This window comes from Excalfactoria chinensis, chromosome 2, assembly GCF_039878825.1.
Source record: "Excalfactoria chinensis isolate bCotChi1 chromosome 2, bCotChi1.hap2, whole genome shotgun sequence".
NCBI lineage: Eukaryota > Metazoa > Chordata > Aves > Galliformes > Phasianidae > Excalfactoria > Excalfactoria chinensis.
This window is the reverse complement of record NC_092826.1, coordinates 22,298,692-22,322,291: the sequence shown is the minus strand read 5'-3', so window position 1 is coordinate 22,322,291 and position 23,600 is coordinate 22,298,692. Positions and strand designations below refer to the sequence as shown.

The following is a 23,600-nucleotide window of genomic DNA, read 5'->3' as shown; positions in this document are numbered from 1 at the left end:
ATGACCCGGGTTGGAAGGGACCTCAAGGATCATGTAGTTCCAACCCCCCTGCCTGGCAGGGCCACCAAACATACGCCTTTACTAGATCAGGTTGCCCAGAGCCCTGTCCAACCTGGTCTTGAACACCTCCAAGGACGGGGCATCCACAACCTCCCTGGGCAGCCTGTTCCAGGACCTAACCACTCTCCTAGTAAAGAACATCTGGTAAAGTCCAAAAATTAAATCCAGAATACTGAGACACTGAGGAGTTCAATGGAGATCAGATTTGTCTGTCTGTGGATACTTCAATCACAAACTATTTGTCTTGTAATTGCTTACAGGACATCAGAAAGTAATGAGGACAAATAGAAGCCAAGGAATTTTAAGAGCCACAGTAATATTATTCCAGACGTATAATTTTCAATTTCTGCTATATATTTTTGGAATGGTAAAATAATCTTTATTTTTAAAGAGCGTACAGACTTATCCAACTGAATTCTTTGCAGGCATATGAGAGAAATAAATTGCCTCCTCCCATCACATCTGTTGGCAGCGTCAGATAGTAATATATTCTGAGTACCAAAAAAAAAGGTACCAAAGCGATTGCCACACTGTGTGCCTCATGGGAGAAAAAAAAATAGTGATTCATAAAACTGCAATAAAGTTTTATTTTCTTACATTGATATTTATGAAGAAGCATCATTTTTCAGTATTCAGAACTAATCATAAACGTGGTTAGCTGCTCGTTGAACACCATGTTTCTATAAGCCTGCATCTGAAATATCTTCAGATCTGAACCCCGATACCTCTAAAATGGCCTCAAGTTGTGCCATAGTGAACTTCAGGTTGGATATGTGGAATAATTTCTTCTCCAAAAGAGCGGTCAGGTGCTGGAATGGGCTGCCCAGGGAAGGGGTGGAGTCCCCATCCCTGGCGGTGTTCAATAAATGTTTTGATGGTGCACAGAGGGACATGGCTTAGTGGGAATTACTGGTGATGGGCGGACAGTTGGACTGGATGGTCTTGGAGGTCTTTTCCAGCCTTGGTGATTCTATGATTCCATTTGAAAACTTTCTTAAAATTACAAAGAATAGGCAGGTTTCACTCTACTAAAGTTGATACCATTTTACTGAAACCTCTTAAGAGGCTTTTATCTCATCTGATAGAAGTTTAGATTCCTTTTCATTAGCGCAGTATTAGGATAGAAGAGAAAAAGCCTGCAAAAGCAAGTATTTTAAAACCAGAAATGCTGTAATTTTTAGGTGGATGTTATCTAATCAGGACCAGGATACTGACACAGTGTGTTGGATAAGTTTCACTGAAAGAATGTGCAGCATTTTCAGGGCTGGGTGAACAGAAATGAGCAATGAACAGTGCAGTTGTCCAGCTGTCCACAGGTGTTTCATAAGAATTTCAGTGGAAGCTGAGCTATTCATTTACACATTCCACTGCTGTACTAGAAACCCAAACACTGCAGCTTTCAGTGTTATATAAAGTTAACAACCAGCTTATTATCTGTGTTAAACGCTATTCAGACAGTAAACCAAAATAATGCCTACGCAGACTTCTTAAATCCTGAAATTATCTTAATGTCCCTTTAAGAAAGCAGTCTTTTTTTGACTGAAGATATAATTCCATTACAATAGTAATAATAAACAAAGACCAACTCTGGCTTTCACAACTGGTTTCCATTACTTTTGAATTTCATACCAGAAACGGTTTTGTCAAAACAATTTAGTTTCACACTACAAAAGAGGTTATAGTTTACACAGTCTACAGAATGGCTACATCAGCTGTAGCGAATACAGATAATGAATAGCAGGTAACAGTAACATAAGTGGCAGAAGCTGTCTTAGAGAGTTATTAAGAAACTATCTAAGATTTAACGAAGCCTCAGTGCAAGACTGTTTCCACAGTGCAGCGTTTGTATCAGCACTGAGTCTGGTGACCATAACCAACATTTCCTTGTGATATCCCTTTGTTTCTTTTTTATTTTGAGCTTTACAAAGAATTGTGGGATTAGTTCTACAAACACAGAAAAGCTCTGGCACAAAATGGTTTGTTTGGTTACTCAGGCAGTGCAAGATCAAGAAAAACAGGTCACTCAGTCACGTAACTGTTCCTTTTACTCAGGTAATCACAGACACCCCCTATCAGCTGCCCCTGGGATACATGATACTGAAAAAGCATTTAGTATCTTTTCTCCTTCACAGTTTTTTTTCCTGTTGGGAAGACGATAAATTTTCCCCCCTGAGGCCACAAGAAGATTATTTTGGAAATAAATCCATTGATTATCCTTTAAGTGCACTGTCAGATAGAATCAGCAGCCAAATTTTTGCAGATGTATCTCCAGGAAGTCAAACAACTTGTCCTATACACACTGAAAATCTTCTGCAATCATGAGCATCGTGGAGTTGGAAGTTACAGCATGCTGCAGGTAAATAACAAACCCATAGAACCAGAGGGACTTACGATATAAAAGACTGGCAAATCTTCCAACATTGGCTCTGCAAAACAGAGCACAAGTACTCTGGGTAACACAACATAATTATGGCAGCATCTCCTGAGGGATATCACATGTGACTAATCAACAGCATTTCCTGAGGGTTAAATCCAACAAGAGTCAATTGGAGTCAACAAAGTTGTTGCCTACTTGGGTACGGAACTTATAAGATGTTACAAAGAGTATAAGGAGATAACACAAGACATTATAATCAGATTTTTAGATAGGCCAAAGGGAAGGATGAGGGTGGTTCCGGAAGGAACAAGTGTGGAAAAAAGAGGAAAAATAGGAGCCAACTTTAAACAGGTGACTGGTCAGTATGCTTGTCCACCTGTGCTCTGCAGCCTATCACCACAAGGTGTCTCATCTTATGACACCACGTTTCAAAATATTTCCTGGGTGAAGGGACTCTTATTACATGTGCATAAATGCACATGGGATTATACATGCCAGAAACGGGGGATGGCCCACACACAGGTACTTAGGCCCCTCTGACCTGAAGTGCCAACAACTGGCAAAGCTACGTATGTTGCCTGCTTATGACAGTGTGTGACCACCAGCAAACATCAAAGTGGACTAGCTGATAACTAAGAGATGAGGTTTGGGTTGGCTGGCCACTGCTAAGTCTGGACCAGAGTGTCATGTTGATATGTATGCATCTGTTGTGAACAAAGCAGCTGGCAGACCAGGAGATAGAGCAGCCAGGTTACTATGTAGATCAGATGTCTAAGGCCATTTACTGGAGGGATCTGTAGTGTGTTTACCTATGTGAATGCAGGTCTGAAAACCAGCAACATGACTGAGGCCTTTATGGTTCACACGCCCACATGCCCAGGTAGACAGAGGGCAGTTCAAGGGAGGGAGAGAAATGATTGTGTAGAACTATTCTGATTATCAAAGTAATTAGTTATGAAGAGAAAACAGTGAATTAACTGCAAGATAAATGTTAAGATGCATGAGTTGGCTCCAAGGGCTATTATTTTTATCCATCAATGCAAGTAATCCAGGTAAAGTGCAATGCTTCTCAAATGCATTTGGTAGCAGAGCTAGCACACACATTCATGCAATGTGGAACATCCCTGCACGTGTGATCATGGCACATGAAGAGTAGAGAAAGAATATACTCAATTCCGTGGAGTCAATCAAGTCCATCAAAGTGCACTTACTACACTGCAGACACTTCACCGACTTTGCAGTGCTTGCTACCTGGCTTTTGAGAGGAATATTCATTACCAGGGTTAAAAAATTAATGAATTAGAATTAGAATTAGAATTACTCAGGTTGGAAAAGACCTTGAAGATCATCAAGTCCAACCGCAGCCTAACCAGTAGCCTATCTCTTAAAAAAAAAACAACCACGAAACAACACCACAACAACAAACCTCTGCTAAATCATATCCCTGAGTACCACATCCAAACGGCTCTTAAACACATCCAGGGATGGCGATTCAACCACCTCCCTGGGGAGCCCATTCCAGTACCTAACCACCCTTTCTGTAAAGAAGTTCTTTCTAATATCCAACCTAAACTTGCCCTGGCGCAACTTGAGGCCATTTCCCCTCGTCCTGTCACATGTCACTAGTGAGAAGAGACCTGCCCCACTCTCACTGTAAGAACCTTTCAGGTACTGGAAGACGGCAATAAGGTCTCCCCTCAGCCTCCTCTTCCTCAGACTAAACAGCCCCAGCTTCCTTAGTCTCTCCTCGTAGGGCTGATTCTCCAAGCCCTTAACGAGCCTCGTTGCCCTTCTCTGGACCTGCTCCAGTACCTCCATGTCCTTCTTGTGCTGAGGTGCCCAAAACTGGACACAGTACTCGAGGTGAGGCCTCACCAATGCTGAGTACAGGGGCAGGATGACTTCCTTAGTCCTGCTCACCACACCATTCCTGATACAAGCCAGGCTGCCATTGGCCTTCTTGGCCACCTGGGCACACTGCTGGCTCATATTCAGCCGACTGTCCATCAGCACACCAAGGTCCCTTTCCGTCTGGGAGCTTTCCAGCCACACCTCCCCAAGCCTGTAGGGTTGCCTGGGGTTGTTATGACCAAAATGCAGGACCCGACACTTGGCCCTGTTGAAACTCATTCCATTAGCCTTGGCCCATCGATCAAGCCTATCCAGGTCCCTCTGTAGTACCCTTTTCCCCTCAGGCAGATCAACACTCCCTCCCAGCTTAGTGTCGTCTGCAAACTTACTGAGGGTGCACTCAATCCCCTCATCCAAATCATCAATGAAGATGTTAAACAGAAGCGGCCCAAGCACCGAGCCCTGGGGGTTGGTACACATGAGTGAGCACAGCCTGTCCTAGGTATATGAGAGTCAATAACACATGCTTGAACCTGAACAGCCACCAGAAACAATGCCATCAGATTGGAGCTTACACTGAAGAGGCCCTCATAGATTCTGAAAAACATGAATCCATTCAGTATCATCTGTGTTCTTTGCATGAGGCCAACAAAGTATCCAGACTGCAACACTCTTCTAAAAATTAGGTTTCCCAACTCTTTTTATGATATTGCTTTCAATAAGGGCAAGATGAAAAGTAAGCTTATGGAAGACATACCTGAATAGCAGCACTACCAATAAATTGGCTTGTAAAAATCAGCTTTTTTTTCTTTTTCCACTTAAGAGAATTGTTAAATGCTTGTTGCTGTTAAATTCTGTCCAGCAGAACAACAAATAAAGCTCCCACTGCACAAAACGTAAGTATTTCCTTAAAGTTTAGAAAGCAACATTCCAGTCATAAGCTTTTAAATTCTCACACAACTCACAGCAGTAAGTAGGAAAGTGCATCTTACCAGCTTTGGGTGCACTCTGCGTTTTCATTTCCAACTTGCTGCACTTCCTAGTGCTGTTCCATGCTTTTGTAGACTTTACTTTTCCAGATGACTCAACAGACTGTGTAATATTTTTGTTCTGATTCTCACCGAACACTTCAGAAAACGGCAAAGCATTTCCATGTTTTTCACCCATCTGCAGAAGAGAAAGAAGTTCAGGATAGCATTTCCTTCAGGCAGCTGAAGTGAAACAGAAAAGAGCAACAAGAAGTGATTTCAGTAGTTTGATAATGAGGACTGCATGTCTATCTACACAGATATATACATTCCTACACAAATATATACACTCCCATTTTTACACTCACACAAAACCAAACATTGTTCATGCAAGTAGGTTGTGAGCTGCATTTAATAGAAGTTTCCAAAGATGAAATTAATAAAAATTCTAGAGCTTTTTTTGGACAATACTATAGATTTCAGAGGAAGTTCCTTACAGCAAAACTGCAGCTGAATGTATTGGCATTTAATTAATAAATGTCTTGTTTTCTAAACAGCTTTTGCCAAAGCATTACCAGCCACTGAACTCAACAAAGTCCAGGCCAATACACCTCAGCTGCATTAAGAATTTGGGCTCAGTACCGATTTCCATTATTCATTTCAAAAATACTTTTCTGTGTGCTCTTCACAGAGTGAAAGAAACCTACCCAAGGTGCAAGATCAAATCCAGTAAGAGCAAAGTGATCAAAGCCTATTCTAAAAGTACTGATGATCTAAACTGGGACTGGATGCCCAGATGCTACATTTTATTAACAATATTGCAGGAACAAATGTAATTTTTAGCACATTCTTCATTTTACCTCCTTTAATTTCATGCCTTGGTCCGTTTCCTCAGTTTCAATCTTGGGACAAACTGCATTACTTTTTCCTGGTGGAATAAACCTTGGCTTTTTGGCTACATTTCCTACCACTTGACTTGGAGCTGCTGATCGCCTCATATTTAGTTTGCAGCACTCTGGAAGAAACAAAATAGGTTAAAAAAAAACATAATCAGAAAAGAAGATTCCTATCTTCAGATAGAGAAATACAGCCACAATGAAAAATAAAGGAGTCGTTTGCAAACAAACAAACAGAGCAACTTATGTGCCATAAAATAGTTTCAAATGGCATTTTTTATTCGCAAGCATAACGACTTACGAGAAACTAAAAGAACGGCAATGTTTTAAGTACTAAGAAAGACTACTGCAATTTCTGCAGCTTCTTTTTCATTTGGGGAGCAGGTCATCCAACAGAGTAACCTAGGAGCTCAAAAGACAGTGGTATAGAAATGCATGGGATATACTTTGGTTTAATCCTCCATTCCTACATTGATTATTTTAATTGATTCTTTCCCACCTCCAGTTATTAGGTAAGAATATGCCATTAAAGCAATTGCAGACAAGTACCTCTGTCCCCCTGAAAGCACATCTGCATCCTGTTACAAGAGGCACTGTGTTCCTGCACTTTAACTTTTAAGCCACTCTGCACTCCAGTGGTGTACCAGGGCACAGCAACCTTTCCTTCCAAGATTTATAGAGTGCTATTGAAACACTTTGCAGACAGTAGATTCAGCTGATAGTACTCCTCTGTATCTGAGACACTGACAGTATTGCTGTCTTTTCTATGCTATGAACGATAACACACGCATGATGCTGTCACTAGACATAAACCATAATGGCAAGGTGGACTGCTGGGTATGTAAGATCAAGGTAGGAATGGCTACGAGCCATCCTGCAGCTGCCATGCCATTACGGATAGCTCCAGGGAAGCTGCAGGAGGTAATGAGAGAAGCTCTGCTCCTGCCCTTGTGAGCCAGCTGGCCAGACCAGAGCAAGCAGCCCGTGAAACCAAATCCAAGAATCACTTGGAATGAGCAGTAAGTGTAGGTCTGGAGCAGGCACAAAGAGCAATACTACCCTTGGTGCTGCCAGCCCGAGGCTTTCAATCATCACAGAACGGCCCGAGTTGAAAAGGACCACAGCCATCATCTAGTTCAACCCCCTGCTGCGTGCAGGGTCGCCAACCACCAGACCAGGCTGGCCAAGGCTACTCACATTCGTAAATCAAATCACTAATGAAAGAGATCTGGCTTACAGAAGAGGCACAAAAGTAACCCAACAAAAAACACAACACCTGACAGAGGAAACTTATTGGCGAGGAATCATTTATGGTCAGGCCGCGCCATCCCCACCCTTACCTCAGCAGCCACCCTCGCCGCGCTCAATTGTCCCGCCGCCCGCTCCCGTCAGCCCGCCGGCTGCCCTGCGCATGCGCCCCGCTCTCCGCCTGGCGCGCATGCTCCGAGTCCTTGCCCGGCGGTACTCGACTGCGCATGTTTAGCACGAGCTGGCTGTGCGCATGCGTACTGCGTCCTTCGGGGCCGTCGCGACGCAGCGCCACACACAACGTGGCGGCAAGGCCGTGTCGGGGTGACGCGCGGCCGTCAAGCACGACTGGCTGCCAAAGTAACCTCGCCTATTTTGCGACAGCGGAGGCTGAGGGGGCGGCGTTGCGCGGGGATCGGCTGCCGCGTGCGGGCCTGGTGCTGAGGGGAGCCGTGCCCGTGCAAGGAGGCCCCGAGGAGGCGGCGGGAAGATGCCGGTAGGTGGGGGCGGGGCGCTACGCCGCCTGCTCTGATATGTGCGGGCCAGAGCACACAGCTCTGGTGTGTGTGGGCCAGGGCACACAGCTCTGATATGTGTAGGCCAGAGCACACAGCTCTGGTGTATGTGGGCCAGAGCACGCAGCTCTGGTGAATGTGGGCCAGAGCAGCGCCAGCTGCCTGAACCCGAACCTGTCCCCTTGTCTTAACTGTGCTCTGAATTAATTTGGTGGCTTAAACTGAGGAGCGTAGAAGCTTGCGTTGCTCATACCCGTCCTGCCCCACTTCCACGGTCACCGGAGCTTTTCCTGAGCTATTTACATGACAATGGAGTCAGAGTTTTTCCGTGTGGTCCCGGTGTGAGGAAAAGGCTGCTTTAAATGTTCCATTGATTCAAGGCGGGAAGAGGAGGGAAGGTGAGAGGGCATAAATAGAGGAAGGCTTGGCTTAGGCTGCTGCAGGAGTGCTGTCACATACGGTGTTTGGCAGGTCACTCTTCAAGCAAGCTGCGTACCCAGTATGGCAGTGATAGGAGTGAGAGCTTGTGCTGACACAGCTGAAGGGATGTGTCTTCGTTGGGCATTGATGCCCAAATTAGTATCTGTGCTGCTTTTAGCTGAGATAGAGTTAATAATGTGCTTGATAGCAGCTGGTAGGGTACTGTGGTTTATATGTGTGCTGAGGACAGTGTTGTAAATACATGGGTAGTTAGTTGTCGCTGAGCAGTGTTTCCACTGCATCAAGGTCTTTTCTGTTTCAGCTTGAAGCAGAGAAGGCTCCGAGGAGAGCTGGTAGTGGCCTTCAGTATCTAAAGGGGGACTACAAGAATGAAGGAGACAGACTCTTTAGCAGGGTCTGTTGTAGTAGGTGGGGAAATGGTTTCAAACTGACAGAGAAGATTTAGGTTGGACACAGGAAAAAAGATTTTCTACAATAAGAGTAGTGAAGCACTGAAACAGGTTGCACAGAGGCGTGATGGATGCCCTGTCCTTGCAGATATTCAAGGTCAGGCTGGACCAGGCTCTGAGTACCTGATCTAGCTGTAGGTGTTCCTGTTTGTTGCGGGGGACTTTGACCAGATGGCCTTTAAAGGTCCCTTCCAACTGAAACAGTTCTATGATTCAGTTTCATGCTGCCTCGCCAGCAAGGAGCCAGGGGGTGCACCAGGAGCTGGAAGGGGGTACAGCCAGGACAAATACTGGCCAAAAAGATATTCCATGTGCATGGGGTTATGCTCAGCAGTAAACCAAGGGGAGCATTTGCCAGGGCTGATGTTGCTCAGGGTCTGACAAGGTGTCATTTTACTGGTGCTGAGCAATTGTGTCTATGTTGCTTGTTTTCCTTGTTTTGTTTTGTTTTTTCTCTTAGTGTTCTGTTTTGGTTTTAGTTTTTTTTTTTTTCCTTGTTGTTTTATTTTTCCCTTATTCATTTGTCTTATCTAAACCCCCACATATTCTCACTTTGACCTGTCTGATCATTTTCCTCTGGGGGAAGTAGGCAAGCAGCTGCATCGTGCTTAGCAGTTCACTGGAGTTAAACCCCAGCACTGGGGGAGATTGTTGCATGTCAGAAACTACGAAGAGAAAAATTACATTTGAAACAGTGGAAAAAATAGTGTGTAATAGTTGGTGTTTTTCTGCCTTCCAGATTTGGCACCTACAGATTCCAGGTTTCCTTGGGGCCAACGCTGCTGGTCATTGCCAGGTGATGAGAAAAGTTTGGGACCAGAGGAAGCAGACAAGGCAAGGTTTGGAAATGTTAGTGGAGTGTAAGAAGGTGGTGATGCCTAATGTCATTTCTGGGTACAAATAAAAAGGAATGTGAAATCTGTGAATTGTAGTAGAAATGGAAGAAGAGGTTTTGAGGTCAAAGAGAAAAGAGAATTTGCTTTAGGGGGAACAGAAATTGAAGATGATGATGTGTTGTAGTGGAAGCACTGAGTAAAGCCATCTGTGCTGCTGTGGTTTGTGCCATCTACGTCTGCCTGATCTTCCCCCTAGTGTCTTGAAGACTGAGTGTTTGGGGATCAGCAGTGTGAGCAAGCTGTAGCTTGCAGCATCCATAATTCCAGTAGAAAATGATCTGTAGTTACAGAATTACATAGAATTCTCAGGACATATCTTGTACCTCGTGAAAGTTCTCTAAAAGCTGAATCCCCTGGCATCAACAAGCTAAATCAAAATGTTAGCCTCGCAATTCAAATCATAGAACATATATGTTCCATTTAATGGTCCTCCAGTGTGAACGTACTGTATGTTTCAGTGCTTTCATCAGTATTGGGAGCTAGTACTTGGCTTCACATTCTGTTACTATTAGCATTGTTCTCCAGTTCCTAGCTTCCCCCATTGCCTTCTGTCCTCACAGTGACAGCTTTGTGCAGACATAGTGCTTGTTTTGTTTACCTTGAACTGGCACAGCCCTCAATTTCCTGTTTTTGTAGGAGAGCTTTAAAAGTGCAAAGGGAAACAACAGCATGAAAAGAACTGTTTATCATCTTCATAATACAGTATTTTCTTGAGCACACTCTTCTAAAACAGAAAATGTCCATGCTGTGACCAAAGGATTGGCGTAACCATGATGCCTACAGGTTTCATTTGTCTGTATTGTGGATAGCAGCATAGCCAGAGAAGCTCAGAGCTAAGTGTGAAAGTCTGAAATCTGCTTGGGATCTTTTCAGGAGTCTGTAGATTATACCACATGCTGCTGTGGCTGTGCTGTAAGCATTCCAGTGGAAGGAAAACACAGCTTGCTTGTGCTATCGTGCTTTATTAGCTTTAATTTTAGTTAACACACATGCACATACACATTTCTTTCCCAACATTAAGGTTGGTGCCTTAGAAAGACTTCTCTCATCCTTACACTTGATCAGTGCTTGCAGAAAGGTCCAGTCACACATTTAGAGGTCAGCTGTTTTGCCTTTTAGCAACTTAGATGAGTTAATTTGAGCTGGTACCGCACATAAACGCTGCCTTTATTGTTATGGTCATAGAGATTTTTTTCCTTCAGAGCAAATTATGACTTTAGTCCTCAGAGATTCATGGTGTTCCTCAATAGGTCTAATTCCAGCTGAGAGCAATGTGATGTATAAATCAGAAGTGCCTCGCTAACACGGATTCTCTTTGAATCTCATACTCCAATAACTAGATACAGACTCCAGGGATTTAAGTGATGATTTCATTTGTAATTTTTAAAGTGAGCAATCTTAGTTATACTGTGTATCAGAACAATGTTATTTATCAGTTCTGTGAACTTGACTGTGATGCTTCTGTTTTGAGAATGAGCTGTGTGTCCTGTCTGAATGGAGCTGAGTTAAACAAAGTTTCAAAACTTGAAGAGTATTATTTTACCTGATTTCAACTGCTTATTGTCAATATAACTGGATTCTATTAACTTCAGTTCTACAACTGAATCTGTAAGGGTTTGAAATTAAATGTTGGCTGGGTGTTTGCACTGTGTGTCAGCATCAGTAATAACTAAAAGACTGATTTTTGTGCATGTGTGGTTTGTTGTTTTTTTCCTGGTCTAATCAGATCACTTGTGTTGAATTGTAGGTTTTGAAAGCCGTTAGGGCAGCGTTCCATTCAGCATCTGGCTGATTAAACATAGGACTCATTAACTTAGGAAACACAACTGAGCCTTTTTCTTTCTAATTTTTCTCATAGGCATAATAAAGCAGTGAAGAGAAACTGAAGGAAGTACTACATATCTTGCTGATGAGACAACTGATTCTGAAGTAATTGGGCAAACTAGGTATATATGTAGTAAAATCTAAAAAGGTAGGATATTCTCAGTTTTTGTTTTGTTTAAAAAACCTCGTAGTTAATTAAAACCTCTGAGTTTACAAAAATAATTTTAAGTGAGTTCTGTCAGGTTTTAGCAAATTCTGATAGGCTTCTCTTGGAAGGATTTTGGTGAAGATAGATTGCCTCTTAGTCCCTCATCACAAGACTCTCAAATCATTTTAAAAGGTAGTCTGTTTTAAAAGTAAATCCAGTAGGAGAGAACAGTAGCTCCTCATGATTTCAGGGCTAGCTGAAGTCTTGGCTTCTTTTTCTTCCTGAATATTAAGCATTTCTCTAGACACATGGAGATCTTGTGCTGTTCTCCCTGGAATGGGAGTCTACAACTATTAAAGAATCTTCGTCTTCCTAAGAAAGCAACGTGTTAAGTCACATGCAATTCAAAATGCAGAATGTGTTGGCTGGTAGTACCACAGCTGTGTTTTGCAAGGTTACTGTTCTGTAAGTTTGTTAGGTGTTATATAGAACGCCTATATTATATAAATGGAATGCAGACACTTCTGAACTTCTTTGATATTTCTATTTCAGGTAGAATTTGAGTAAATAGGAGCTTTGTGTTTTGTGGTAGCTGTTGGAAGCATGTTTTACAACAGACTTTGGGATGTATCTACTGAAGTCTTTGCTTTCAAAGTTCAGACAGTCTTGATATCAAGTGAGGATGCTGACCACTAGCAGTACAGTCCTCCAGTTCTCAATTAAATCTTGAAGTCTGTAGTGCATGCAAGTGCTTGCATTCTCACCAGCTCTGTACTTGCTTTAAGATCTTCATATTTCTGGAATTGCATCCAGGCTGTTGTGTAGTGAATTCTGAACAAAGACTGCTTTATTTCTCTTTGTTAATAGGTTGGTAGTGTGTGGAAAGCATGGGTTACGATATTGAACGTTTCGTTGGCTACGTTAATGAAGGGCTCCTATGCTCCATCTGCCGTGATGTGTTGGAAGATCCGCTACAGGCTCCTTGTGAACATGCTTTCTGTACTGCTTGTATACACGGGTGGCTTGTTCATCACAGTAACTGCCCCGAAGACAGACAAGTGATTGATGTGTCTGTATTACGACCTTTGTACAGGTATGCAGTAGTCTCTCCGTATGTTGGAATTGTATGAATTTAGGATTTTTCAACTTTTCTTGCTTAGATTCATCTCTTGTCACCTACTGTCACTCAAAGTTGTCTTTACCCAAACTGATTACTTGCTTGAAACCATTAGCATTTTGTATTTGTTATAAGCAGCTTTTGAGGTACTGAGATTTCTAAACAGAAAGAACACTTATTTTGTTCTCCATCTTTGTGTATATTGAGTGTGAGTTCTAGACACCTGTCAAGATATTATTCTGAATACTTACAGCAGTGAAACTTTCCCAAACATTTTTAGAGAAAGCCGGTTAAACAGTACCCGAAAAGTATTTTCAATGTCCATTATGTCTCACAGGTTCTTCATAGAATCATAGAATGACTGGGTTGAGAAGGACTACAGTGATCATCTAGTTTCAACCCCCCTGCTGTGTGCAGGGTCACCAACCACTGGACCAGGCTGCTCAGAGCCACATCCATTTCTTTGAGGATCTTGGATGATCTTTGAGGTCTTTTCCAACCTGAGCAATTCTATGATTCTATGATCCAGTCTGGCCTTGAATGCCTCCAGGGATGGGGCATCCACAACCTCCTTGGGCAACCTGTTCCAGTGTGTCACCACCCTCCTAATATCTAACCTAAACCTCCTCTGTCTCAATTTAAAACCATTCCCCCTTGTCCTATTGCTATCCACCCTTGTAAACAGTCACAGTAAACAGTTCTTGGGATTAACAGTCACTAAACATTGTATACCTTTTATTTTTCTTTTTACTCTTATAATTGTCTATTGCCAGTACTCACAGTTTTATCACTTGATTCTGCTTGGTGTGTAATAACTGTATTGTCTGTTTTACTTAGATTAAGTAACATTGTGTTTAAAATCTTTGGCCACATTGGGTTAACTCCATTAGTGATGAGAGTATTGACAGTTTAACTGAATGGAAAGCTGAAGTATACTGTAGGCAGTGCCAATGAAAGAGTAGCCAAAGTGTTTGGGAATACGTGCTAAACTAGTGAAAAGAGTTGAAAATAGTCAAAAATAAATAATTTGTTTGCACATTTAATTTTGGCAACTGAATTTTCCGCCTGTCCATCAGTTTCTTTTGTTAGCTTGTTCGTTTCCAAAATGGTTGCTTGAAGGCTTAAAAACATACATAAATGGAAACTGATTCTTCATAAGTTTTCCTGATTACAATTTGAATCTTAACTTCTCTTCACACAGTAGAAAAATCTTTTTTTTTCCAGTAGTTTTCTGTCCTAAGAACAATTTTTTTGTGTGCACAGATATATGAAAAATGACCTAAATCGTCTTCAACTACACTGCAAAAACAGAGCGTATGGCTGTGAAATGGTTTGCTCTCTGGAGTCTATAGACCGACATGAAAGGGAGTGTGAGTACAGTCAGATACCCTGCTCCAATGCTGGTGAGTAACAGTCAATGAAGTTCGTCTTTTCCATTCAGAAAATATGCATTTTTCCATCTTCCCATCAGTAGAATGGCAATAAGGGCCATTCATTTTTAAATGGAAATTCAAAGCTTTATCGTGATCTACTCTTTGCAGCAGAGTTTTCTGAAGAAAACTCATTACCCATTTATGGCAGTCGCAGCCATTAGCAAGAAATTCTTTCCAAGAATAACTGAAATGAAGGAGAGCAGTGAATCTCAAGTTGATGAAGACTGAGCAGCACGTTTGTGTAGCTGTCAGTTTGTCAGGTTGTCTTTCAGTGTCAACAGGTCATTAAAATGTGACATTTGAGTTCTGTTACATTGATTTGAACAGCTGGTTTTCCTGGTGCATCTGCAGCCGTGCACCATCTCTTGACGTCAACAAAAAAGTATCCTGGGAATGGGATGTTTTGAACTAATTTTTAGTAGAGTTGATGTGTTTGTGTTAAGGTCTCTGAACCAAACCTATGCTTCTTGAGGAAGAAAGTATTGAGAAATATTTTAAGAATAAATGTACTGTTAACATTTCCTAGCTGATTTTTATTCAAAATGTTACGTGTTTCTAGTAAACTTCATTTCTGAGTAAAGATGTTAAAAGCATACTTATGTCTGCCATTGTAATTGATTGGGAGGAGTTTGAGGTGCTAGGGTTGCTCCATGAGAAGTTAGAAGTCTATTAGAAGTCTCAGCAGTGACTATTGCAAATGCACCCTTTGCTTTCTACAGAAACAGTCATCTTTAACAAGCTGCTGCATCTTGTCTCTGTTGTATGGTGCCTACATGTGAGCATGTGTAAATCTCTCATGGTCTATTGTATGGACACAAGACTAACCAGTAGTCAGGAATAGTCTCGCCCACTATTTTACAGCCTGCCCTCGGACTCTTTTTTTTCTACATTTGATACCTAATTTATTTATACATTTATGTTCTTCATCCATCCCATTGATTACAGGCTGTTGGTCTTGCAGTTGTCGTTACTGAAGTTACTTTAATGCTGGACCAGTGGCAGAAATGTTTACAAAAGATCCCTTCTTAAAAACCAGTAAATGTCTTAATAAGAGTTTAAGAGTTTTTGAGAGTCTGTATTATTAGTAGTGCGTTATAACTATTGTACTTCATGTTCTAAAGAATATGCGTTTTCTCACCTTTCAACAGACTGCTTGTCTCAGGATATTACAACTGCATTACTTGATTAAATGATAATGTTGGAATTAATGAAAATGCTTCTGTTAGTTGTAGGTGGTTGGCTTATCTTCTTGTTCCCTGTTCAGGCTGTACAGTTCAGATCGAGCGACGTAACCTTGATGGCCACTTGGCAGTGTGTGAATATCGGAGCCGGGAGTGCCCCAATGGTTGTGGTTACACCATACTCAGTGCAGAAGACACACAGCACAATTGTGTAGCAGAGCTGAGAACTGAGCTGGAACTACTTCGGTACACATCTTCTGTTTCTTTCTTTGATGTTTGTGTTTGTCTGGGCCTAAAATCACTGCATAAAGCACTTCACATTACTAGCACTGGATTCTGGTATGTGTTAAATAGTCCTTTAATCAGTTAATACTAGAGCTGTCCAAGTTATTACAAATCCTAAGATACCTTTGACTGCAGCTGAACAAAACTGAGCTGACTGTTTAAACTGATGAAATACCTCCCAAAAACTGGACTTGTTAGAAATTTCCTTTTTCCATTGGTTTGATATAGACCCAAATCCAAGAATCCATGCTGTTTAATTATTTCGTTTCAATTTTTACAAATCATCCTGATTATTTTGTTAGGTACAGACCAGTAAGATTTATGTAAACAGGAAGGGAGTCAACTCTTTGCAAGGGCAGGTAATATCAGGACAAGGGGAAACTGTTTTAAGTTGAAGGAGGGAAGATTTACGTTGGATATCAGGGGGAATTCTTTACTACGAGAGTGGTGAGGTGGAAACAGGCTGCCCAGAGAGGTTGTGGATGCCCCATCCCTGGAGGTGATCAGGGCCAGGTTGGATGGGGCTCTGGGCAGCCTGGTTGGAGCTTCATGATCCCTGAGGTCCATTCCAACCTGGGCCATTCTATGATTTAACTTCATAGAATCTTATTTTTAAGGTCATGGAGACCTGAAGAACTCAGGTGCCTGGTTACTGAACTCAAAAGGTTGACGTAGTAACAGCGAATTTTTGGCAGTTGATGTGTACGTGAGCAGATGATGACGGATACTGCTATCATTTATTGTCTCCTGTAAAAGTGACGAGGTGACATGTTTAGCAGTACAGTAATATTCACACTTCTTTTTTTATCTTGACTACATAAGCGTAACAATTTACAGGCAGTAAATTATTTGAAGTCATAAATATCTGATCTCTAACTCATAGAATTACTTCATGAGTTAGATATGTTTGTCCCCTGTAACTTAAGCAACAAGAATATGTCACTGAAGACAATTAATGGATGATAGTAACATGTCTCCAGAGAGATGTCTTGTACTGATCAGGTTGGCTGGCTGCAAGAAGACTTTGTGGAATTTGAAATATATATATATATATATTTTTCACCTGTGGTAAAAAGGCTTAAGAAGGAGAAATACTTTTTTAGGTCAGAAATGATCTGCAGAGTGGAGGAAGCAAAGCATGAGATGGAGTCAAGATTAGATTCACAAAGAAGACACATGGTCCAAAAAGAGAGTGTTCTGCAAAATGAAATTGAAGAGCTCAAAGTGAGTATGATCTTTTCCTTGCCCAGTCCCTTATAGCAATAGTGTAGCAATTAGCTCTTCCCAGAAACAGTCTTCTCTTTTTGTAAATACAGAGCCTCAGACAGGGGTAAGTTTTATGAAATATAGAAAGCAAAATGTGCTAGCACAGCACTTTGTATGGGCTAATCAGTTGTGTTGGGAAGCAGACTCAGTGCTGGTTTTGTGCAGTTCACTAATTCAAATTAATTTGGAGCAAGCCTGAATATCGCTGTACAAGGACTGCATTGTTTGATGCACACATAACCTGTCAGCAAATACCTTTTAGAGCCTGAAACTAGGGCATACATCACAAATCAAATGTAATTAAATAGCCAGCCCCTTTTTTAGCAGTTCAAAGTGTCTTAATCTGGTGCTGACACAGAGCCCTACTACAGACAATGGTGTTTACACTGTTGGTTAGTTCTGACCAAAAGGTTGGAAAGCTGCAGTGTAAATCAAATCAAATAACAAGGGAGGCTGTGTTATCTTTTGATACATCCAGTTCTTATTGTATCGTGGAATCATGATTATTAAAGCCCAAAGCAATGGGAAATGCCTTAGAGTTTTTCTTTTTTGAGGATTTAGAAATAAAATTAAGTAAGAATGTATCTGAATGTAATCAGAATGTTACTTTGGTTGGGGCCTTGAGGTAAGAGGTTTAAGCAGCAACCAGGTAAATCTGCCTGCTGCTTCAAGTGTTTCATAAGAAACTTTTTGCGCTTGGAGGAAAACTTTGGGAATTTTTGGGAAAAGACCATTTAATAAGGTCAGTACTGGATTGTGTCTTAAATTGTTTACGTTTCTTCTGCAAACAAAACCAGTAGATGATTTCAACGTTGTTAATTTATAATCCATTACCCTGTGTGCGTGACCAATCCCGCACTGTTATACCATTGCTAGAAAGTTCATTTATTGCAGTAAATTGAGGTTTGCATTTCAGAGTCAGATGTCACGAGTGATGTCAGATGTACGTTCCCTCATGGCCGCAGAGAGACAGCATCGACAAGAACTGGAGCAAGCAGAGCTGGAGAAACGGGAACTAATGGAGCTGCTGAGGGGGCTGCAGAAGGACTGTCGGTTAAGTACTGCAGAAGGAAGCAGGAAGACAGCAAACTTCCGCCCCCTGACACGTCTAGAGAGCGCAAAACGAAAACCTAGGGAAGTTACAGTTATCTAAATACAAGTAAGCTCAAAAAGCATTTTCTTCTTCTAGTTTCTGTGACCATCTGGCAAACTTTTCCGTTCTCCATGAGCGATTGGTAAATCATCTCTGGTAGGTTCACTTCCTTTTTAAAAACTTTCTTCCCTCTTGGGCCATAGGAACAAATGGGAGAGCTTTTTCTCACAGGATAAGGAGCATTAGACCCAGTAAGTTATAAAGACACTTTCAGCTGTATGTTATCATAAAGAAAGGGGAAGTTAGTTGATTTGCATCTCTTCAATATGTCATTTATAGAACCATTTGAAGCCTAAAGACCAGAATTAGTCAGAGATACTTAAAGATTTTTTTCCTTTCCAATCCATTATTAAGTGTTTGTGCATATACTTGGAAAAAGAAAATGTGATTATTGGTAATGACATTTGAGATCTACTTAATTTTGGGAGAGTCACTAATGCAAGTTAATGGATTTGTTCTTGTTGTTGTTTACATGGTCCATGGGAGGTGTATGAGGTATATTTCAAAGGTGAAAAGAAAGCACTTTAAATTCTATCTAATTCTACTGCTGTGTAACAACTTCAAGTGAGGATGACTTAGCCTCACAGCTTATCTGACTTCCCAGGCTTGACAGATACACGCTTAGGAGAGATGTACCAAAGCCCAAGGTAATAGCATCCCCGAAAAACTTCTATATAGATCTGTGTGTAACTTGGGGTTTGTGGGAAAAGGTCTTGCATTTTATATAATTATTTGAAGATTTTTTTTAAGTGAAAGTATCAGATTTCTACCAGGTCCTTTAGACCTAAGTTCAGTCCATTGTGAGTACTCTTAAAGAGAGACGTACGTACTTTGAGTATCTAATTTTCTTTTAGCAGATTTAAGGCTGCTTGTACATTAATATCCACAACTGAGGGCCATTTGCATAATGGCTGCTTGGAATGTTTTTATTGGGGCTCAAGTCTGTAGCTGTGTGAGAGCTAGGACTTCACAACAGGTGGACAAATACTGAATTAAGGGGGCATGTGCCTGTAAAGACTGTAATACTCATGAGAAATCTGTACAGTTTGAAGACTCATCCTACACTTCTCACAAAGCCTGTTTGTGTTGATTTCAGTGCTATAACTAAGCCATATTCTGTCTCCTGGTGCAGCTCTTCAGTGGAATAACTAGGGAAGAACCTGGCCTCCTGCTTACTGAGTACCTTAAATCAGTGTTCAGGAAAGCTGGGCGCAGGCACAACACTCTTAATAAACCCCTTCTCTAGTTTAGAAAACATACTCATTTCTGTGTCTAATTTCCTGTCACTCGGAACAACACTTCTATGGCTAAGAACATAACCAAAGAGAGAGACTGCAACCTTCTTTAGCACATAAAGTGAGTTGGACTTGTGATCCGTTTTCTTAATTTCAGGCATTAATAAATCCTTCTAACTTGCTTTTCCTTCAGAACTGCTGACGCAACTGCACACATCTTCTGTTTTTATGCATTTAAAACTAAGAAGTAATTCTCCTGTAAAGGTTTTATTTTGTTTTCTGAAGCTACTCACAGGAAGAGCTGTGACCAAATATTTCTTTGGTTCTCACTTTGTTTTTTTTTATATCCTAGGTTGAATTACAGTCATTGACAGTATTTAGCTCATTCTTAGCAGTCTCTTCCACTTCATGACATGGCACCTCCCTTAAGCAGCCCTACTGAACAAAGTGAAGCAGTAGCTGTAATTTGGGAAAGTTCACACCAAACATTCAGTGGTCCATTCCCATATATCAGTGCGCATATTACAGCTGTAGATAGAAACTAAGAATGCTCTTATTATCTGGTGTTCTAGTTAAGAAAGCTTTTAGTGTCTGTTTTTTTTTTCCTTTGGTGCCTGTTCACACTAACATTCACACTGATTTTGAAGCTTCTTAGCAACATCAGATTTCATGCTCTTAGGATCACCGTATTTGCAGGGTGTGTTTTTCTGTGTTCTGTAATTGTGTGGTTGTGTGATGTGACTTGAACTATCTTGCTTAATGTGAAAGAAGAAAATTCCTTCAACACCCTGCGGAACTCAGATGAGCTGGATTGGGGTGCAGTAATAATACCTTCCATTCTGAACAGGAAAAAAACCCAAGGAACTAGCTTTGTGTGGGATCTCTGTGTTTGTTCTAAGAATTTCACCCTCTGATTTTTATCACTGAATTTCTTCTAGTATAGGAGGAAGGATTTATTTAATATTTGCTGAGCAGTTGGGCGACTGTTTGTCCCCTGAGTGACACACATGGAGAGTTATGTGAGAAAACGCATCTTGGGAGGTAAGGGCTGACTTTCTGCTGCACAATCTATGGAGCTTCTATTTGCCAGCTCTGGAGGGTCTGAACTTCCAGTGTTAAAATGGGGCAGTGCTTTGAGCCCACTTGCTGCTGGAATGACCTGTCAGCTTGGGTCTGCTTGAGCTGAAAGAAAGCACGTAGTTATTTTAAATGGGTTACACTAGCTGGTAGCGTTGGTTCCTTCCAGCTATTTAAGACTGATCCTGCTCCTCAGTGATGGTAACTTGTCTGCACTTCAGATGTTCCTCTGGAACCACACGCAGGGCAGTGTATGTTAAACACAGCCATTGTTTTACCTGTTCCTTAAAATTAACTTGACTGAATTAAAGCAGCCCACTGTAATAATATTTTCTCTAGTTTTACCTTTTCCAGTCTCATGTATCACACAGCTGATAGTAGCAGCTAGCAGGAGTAAGGAATTTTTTTCTTTCTTTCAAATTCTTATCAAAGGATTAAGTAAGGGTCCAAACATTGTAGATGTTGTAAGTGAAGGTGCTCACTTAAAAGTGCTTCTTGTGACTGCAGACGAGGATGTTAAATATTCTCATAGTACATCACAACGCAATGAATTCCATTTCCTCACAGTTGGGACTGTGCTGAGAGCACACCGAACAGTTACTCGAGTGGACCAGAAGCCATACAAGCAGCTGTACTTAACAGCTACCACAGAGAGCAAAGGCTGTGGAGGAGGGAGGCTGGAAAGAAGTACTGCAGGCTTCATGTCTGTAGAAGCTCAGCTTGAGAGCAGTGATGCAGCAACAGCAGCCTCTGCAGCAGCTGGCTTACCAATACAGATTGCTGCCTTGGGGCATCACAATTAATAATGTACCATTAGAATTAAAGGGAGATTAAGTCTGTGTTCCCAACTAAATGAAATAGTACCAAACTTGCAAGAATCTCAGAAAAAAACTCAAAGAGAGCAAGTTATTAAGTGAGATTACAAGGAGCAAATCCTTATCCTACGTGAAATTGGGCGAAAATAAGAGTAAGGATGTATTTAAAGAAATTAACACTTTTAAAGTGACTGGAAATGTTTGGCTTTGAAAGAAAGGTCAACATTTACCTATTTAGTGTGAAGACTTGTAAGACACCAGCTAAAAGTATCTTGAAATTACTTCCCTTAAACTGATTTCTCCACTTGAGTTGTCAAATTCAAGCCAAAATACTGCTTCCTCTGTTTCCTTTGTGGTTAAAGCTACATTCTCATTCTCCTGCACTCTTCCTAAAGCAGAGCTTGTCAGTGGTCTCAAGTCAGGGTTGAACCACTGCTCGTAGGGTTACTTTACTTGGAATTAGTTGGGAGTGCTTCTGTTGAGTTTAGCTGACTTAGAATGGAGAACCGTGCACCTGAGTCAGATATGAGAGTTGCAAAGCAGAATTGTGGCCTTGCTCGTAAAGATGACAAGTTTGTGTACAACTCTAGTACTAGATTAACTATCCTTTATGAAGTTTGCTTCATGCTACACAATCACACAATTGCTGAGGTTAGCGTGGACCTCTGGAGGCCGTCTGATCTAAGCCCCTGTTCAAGCATGGAGCACCCAGCACAAGGTGCCCAGGGCCATATCCACAAATGCAGGACTCTCTTGTCAGGGCAGAAGGGAATGGAATTACACATGCAAGCAAAATACCAAATACAGTGGAGAATTTTGACTGGGATGAAGTGTTTAAATCTGAAATGCTCTTAAGCATTAGGTGCTTTTTAGAAATTCAGTGTGTTAATAGACCCCAGTCCCTACAATATATAATATAGACAGTCTCACAAATGAAATTTTCCGTACATTGCCCTCTTGGATGTTTCTGGTATGGTGCTTTTCTACAGCTGTCTTACTTAAAAGTGCTGGATAGTATTTAAAAGGAGCAGTGCTGGCCTTTCTTGTGTACTGCTCACAGGATGAAGTACGGTAGGTCAGGGAGATTTTACCAGACAGATGCCTTTATAAAGACCTACAATTCTATGCAACTTTATATATTAACAAATAAACATTGAATTGTCTTCCAGCATTATGGTTCACTGCCAGCCTAGTTACATTTTCTACCTTTATAAATACAAGGATAAAACAGTGCTTAACAGACCCTAATCTCTAGTCTGTAAAAGAAACAGTATTTGTATCACTTTGAAGTACAGTTTGTATAAAAGTTGAACTAATAAAGGGTTATACCACAATTAATGCAATGTTTGTTCATTTCTTTCTGTTACAGAAGTCTGAGTATCTGTTTGATCAGATGAAATAGGTTACTTCAGCCATGCTGTATGTGCAGCACAAGCAGCTGTGAAGAAGCTATGATGCAGGGTCAGTGCATTAGAGCAGTTAAGACTATACCCACCAGCAGCACATTTTGCCAAACAGAGGGAATACGCAGCAGTAAATAAAGTAAGCATTTGCTCAAACAGTAAAACCCTTCCCATGGATTTTTCTCCAGCCTTAACTCATAGTTTCTGAATAGTGCAGCCCTTTATAAAGGAGAAGAGCTAGCAACTGGACTAAAGAATGTGACGGTCCAGTTCTGCAAAGGACAGCATGATAACAAAGAGGCATACAGGGAAAAATGAATTCGCCATCCATCAAGTAAAGAATCTCATCCTTAGTGCAAGTTTTCTGTACTTGTAACAAGAACCCAGTAGGCGTATGGTCATGTAGGAACAGGAGAACTCAGAAGCTGTAAGCTAGATAGGTAGGTATGTATGTATGCTAGATACGTTGGTCTGGTGGTTGGCAACCTTGCACACAGCAGGGCGGTTGAAATTAGATGATCATTATGGTCCTTTTCAACTCAGGCCATTCTATGATTCATTCCGTGATTTATGATTTGCTTAATACTAGCAGTCAGGATACAGGGCAATCCAGAGCATGATTTAGTTTCATACAGTGCTCTGCATTATCTTAAGGACATTCTGTTGCCTGATGGGAGTAGTTAGTTACCCAGCAGGGGAAAGGCAGACAACTTGCATATGACAACTGCAGATAGTATTCACTCGTGTCTTGCAGATAACACACTTACCTGTCCAGGCACAGCCATATTTCAGGCAGTACAAAACAATTAATAATAAAGGCTGAAGCTGCTCAAGAGTTTGGAAACTTGTCTCACCCTTGTCCTGTAGTATATGCATCTGACTGTGCTTGATTAGTCCATTAACTGAACCAAGGCAATTCTTCTGCATTTCAGCTGGCAGAACAGCCATTAATGACCAGCTCC

General features: G+C 41.3%; 2 protein-coding genes across 5 annotated transcripts in view; one reads left to right on the top strand and one right to left on the bottom strand.

The window, feature by feature from the left end:
• Nucleotides 1-7,610, bottom strand: part of RAD54B (RAD54 homolog B) — a 59,697-nt gene extending 52,087 nt beyond the window's left edge. Inside the window, exons 1-3 of the mRNA XM_072328540.1 lie at nucleotides 7,493-7,610; nucleotides 6,117-6,271; nucleotides 5,281-5,455 (exon numbers count right to left, since the gene is read on the bottom strand). Of these exons, the coding sequence (XP_072184641.1) occupies nucleotides 5,281-5,455; nucleotides 6,117-6,254 (313 nt within the window). The 5' untranslated portion in view covers nucleotides 6,255-6,271; nucleotides 7,493-7,610. The remainder of the gene's footprint in view (nucleotides 1-5,280; nucleotides 5,456-6,116; nucleotides 6,272-7,492) is intronic.
• A 172-nt stretch (nucleotides 7,611-7,782) lies between these two features.
• On the top strand, nucleotides 7,783-22,566 carry LOC140248773 (RING finger protein 151-like). Of its 4 annotated transcripts, none has more exons than XM_072329801.1 (8): nucleotides 7,783-7,896; nucleotides 9,545-9,601; nucleotides 11,560-11,673; nucleotides 12,541-12,766; nucleotides 14,054-14,193; nucleotides 15,488-15,650; nucleotides 16,793-16,913; nucleotides 17,872-22,566. In XM_072329801.1, the coding sequence occupies exons 4-8, from the start codon at nucleotides 12,561-12,563 to the stop codon at nucleotides 18,106-18,108; spliced, it is 867 nt and encodes a 288-aa protein (XP_072185902.1). In that variant the 5' UTR covers nucleotides 7,783-7,896; nucleotides 9,545-9,601; nucleotides 11,560-11,673; nucleotides 12,541-12,560; the 3' UTR covers nucleotides 18,109-22,566. The 4 variants fall into 4 exon arrangements, with proteins under 4 accessions (XP_072185902.1, XP_072185899.1, XP_072185900.1 ...); XM_072329798.1 differs by having other exon boundaries at nucleotides 9,545-9,639; XM_072329799.1 differs by having other exon boundaries at nucleotides 9,545-9,644; nucleotides 17,872-19,370.
• The last annotated feature ends 1,034 nt before the right edge of the window (nucleotides 22,567-23,600 follow it).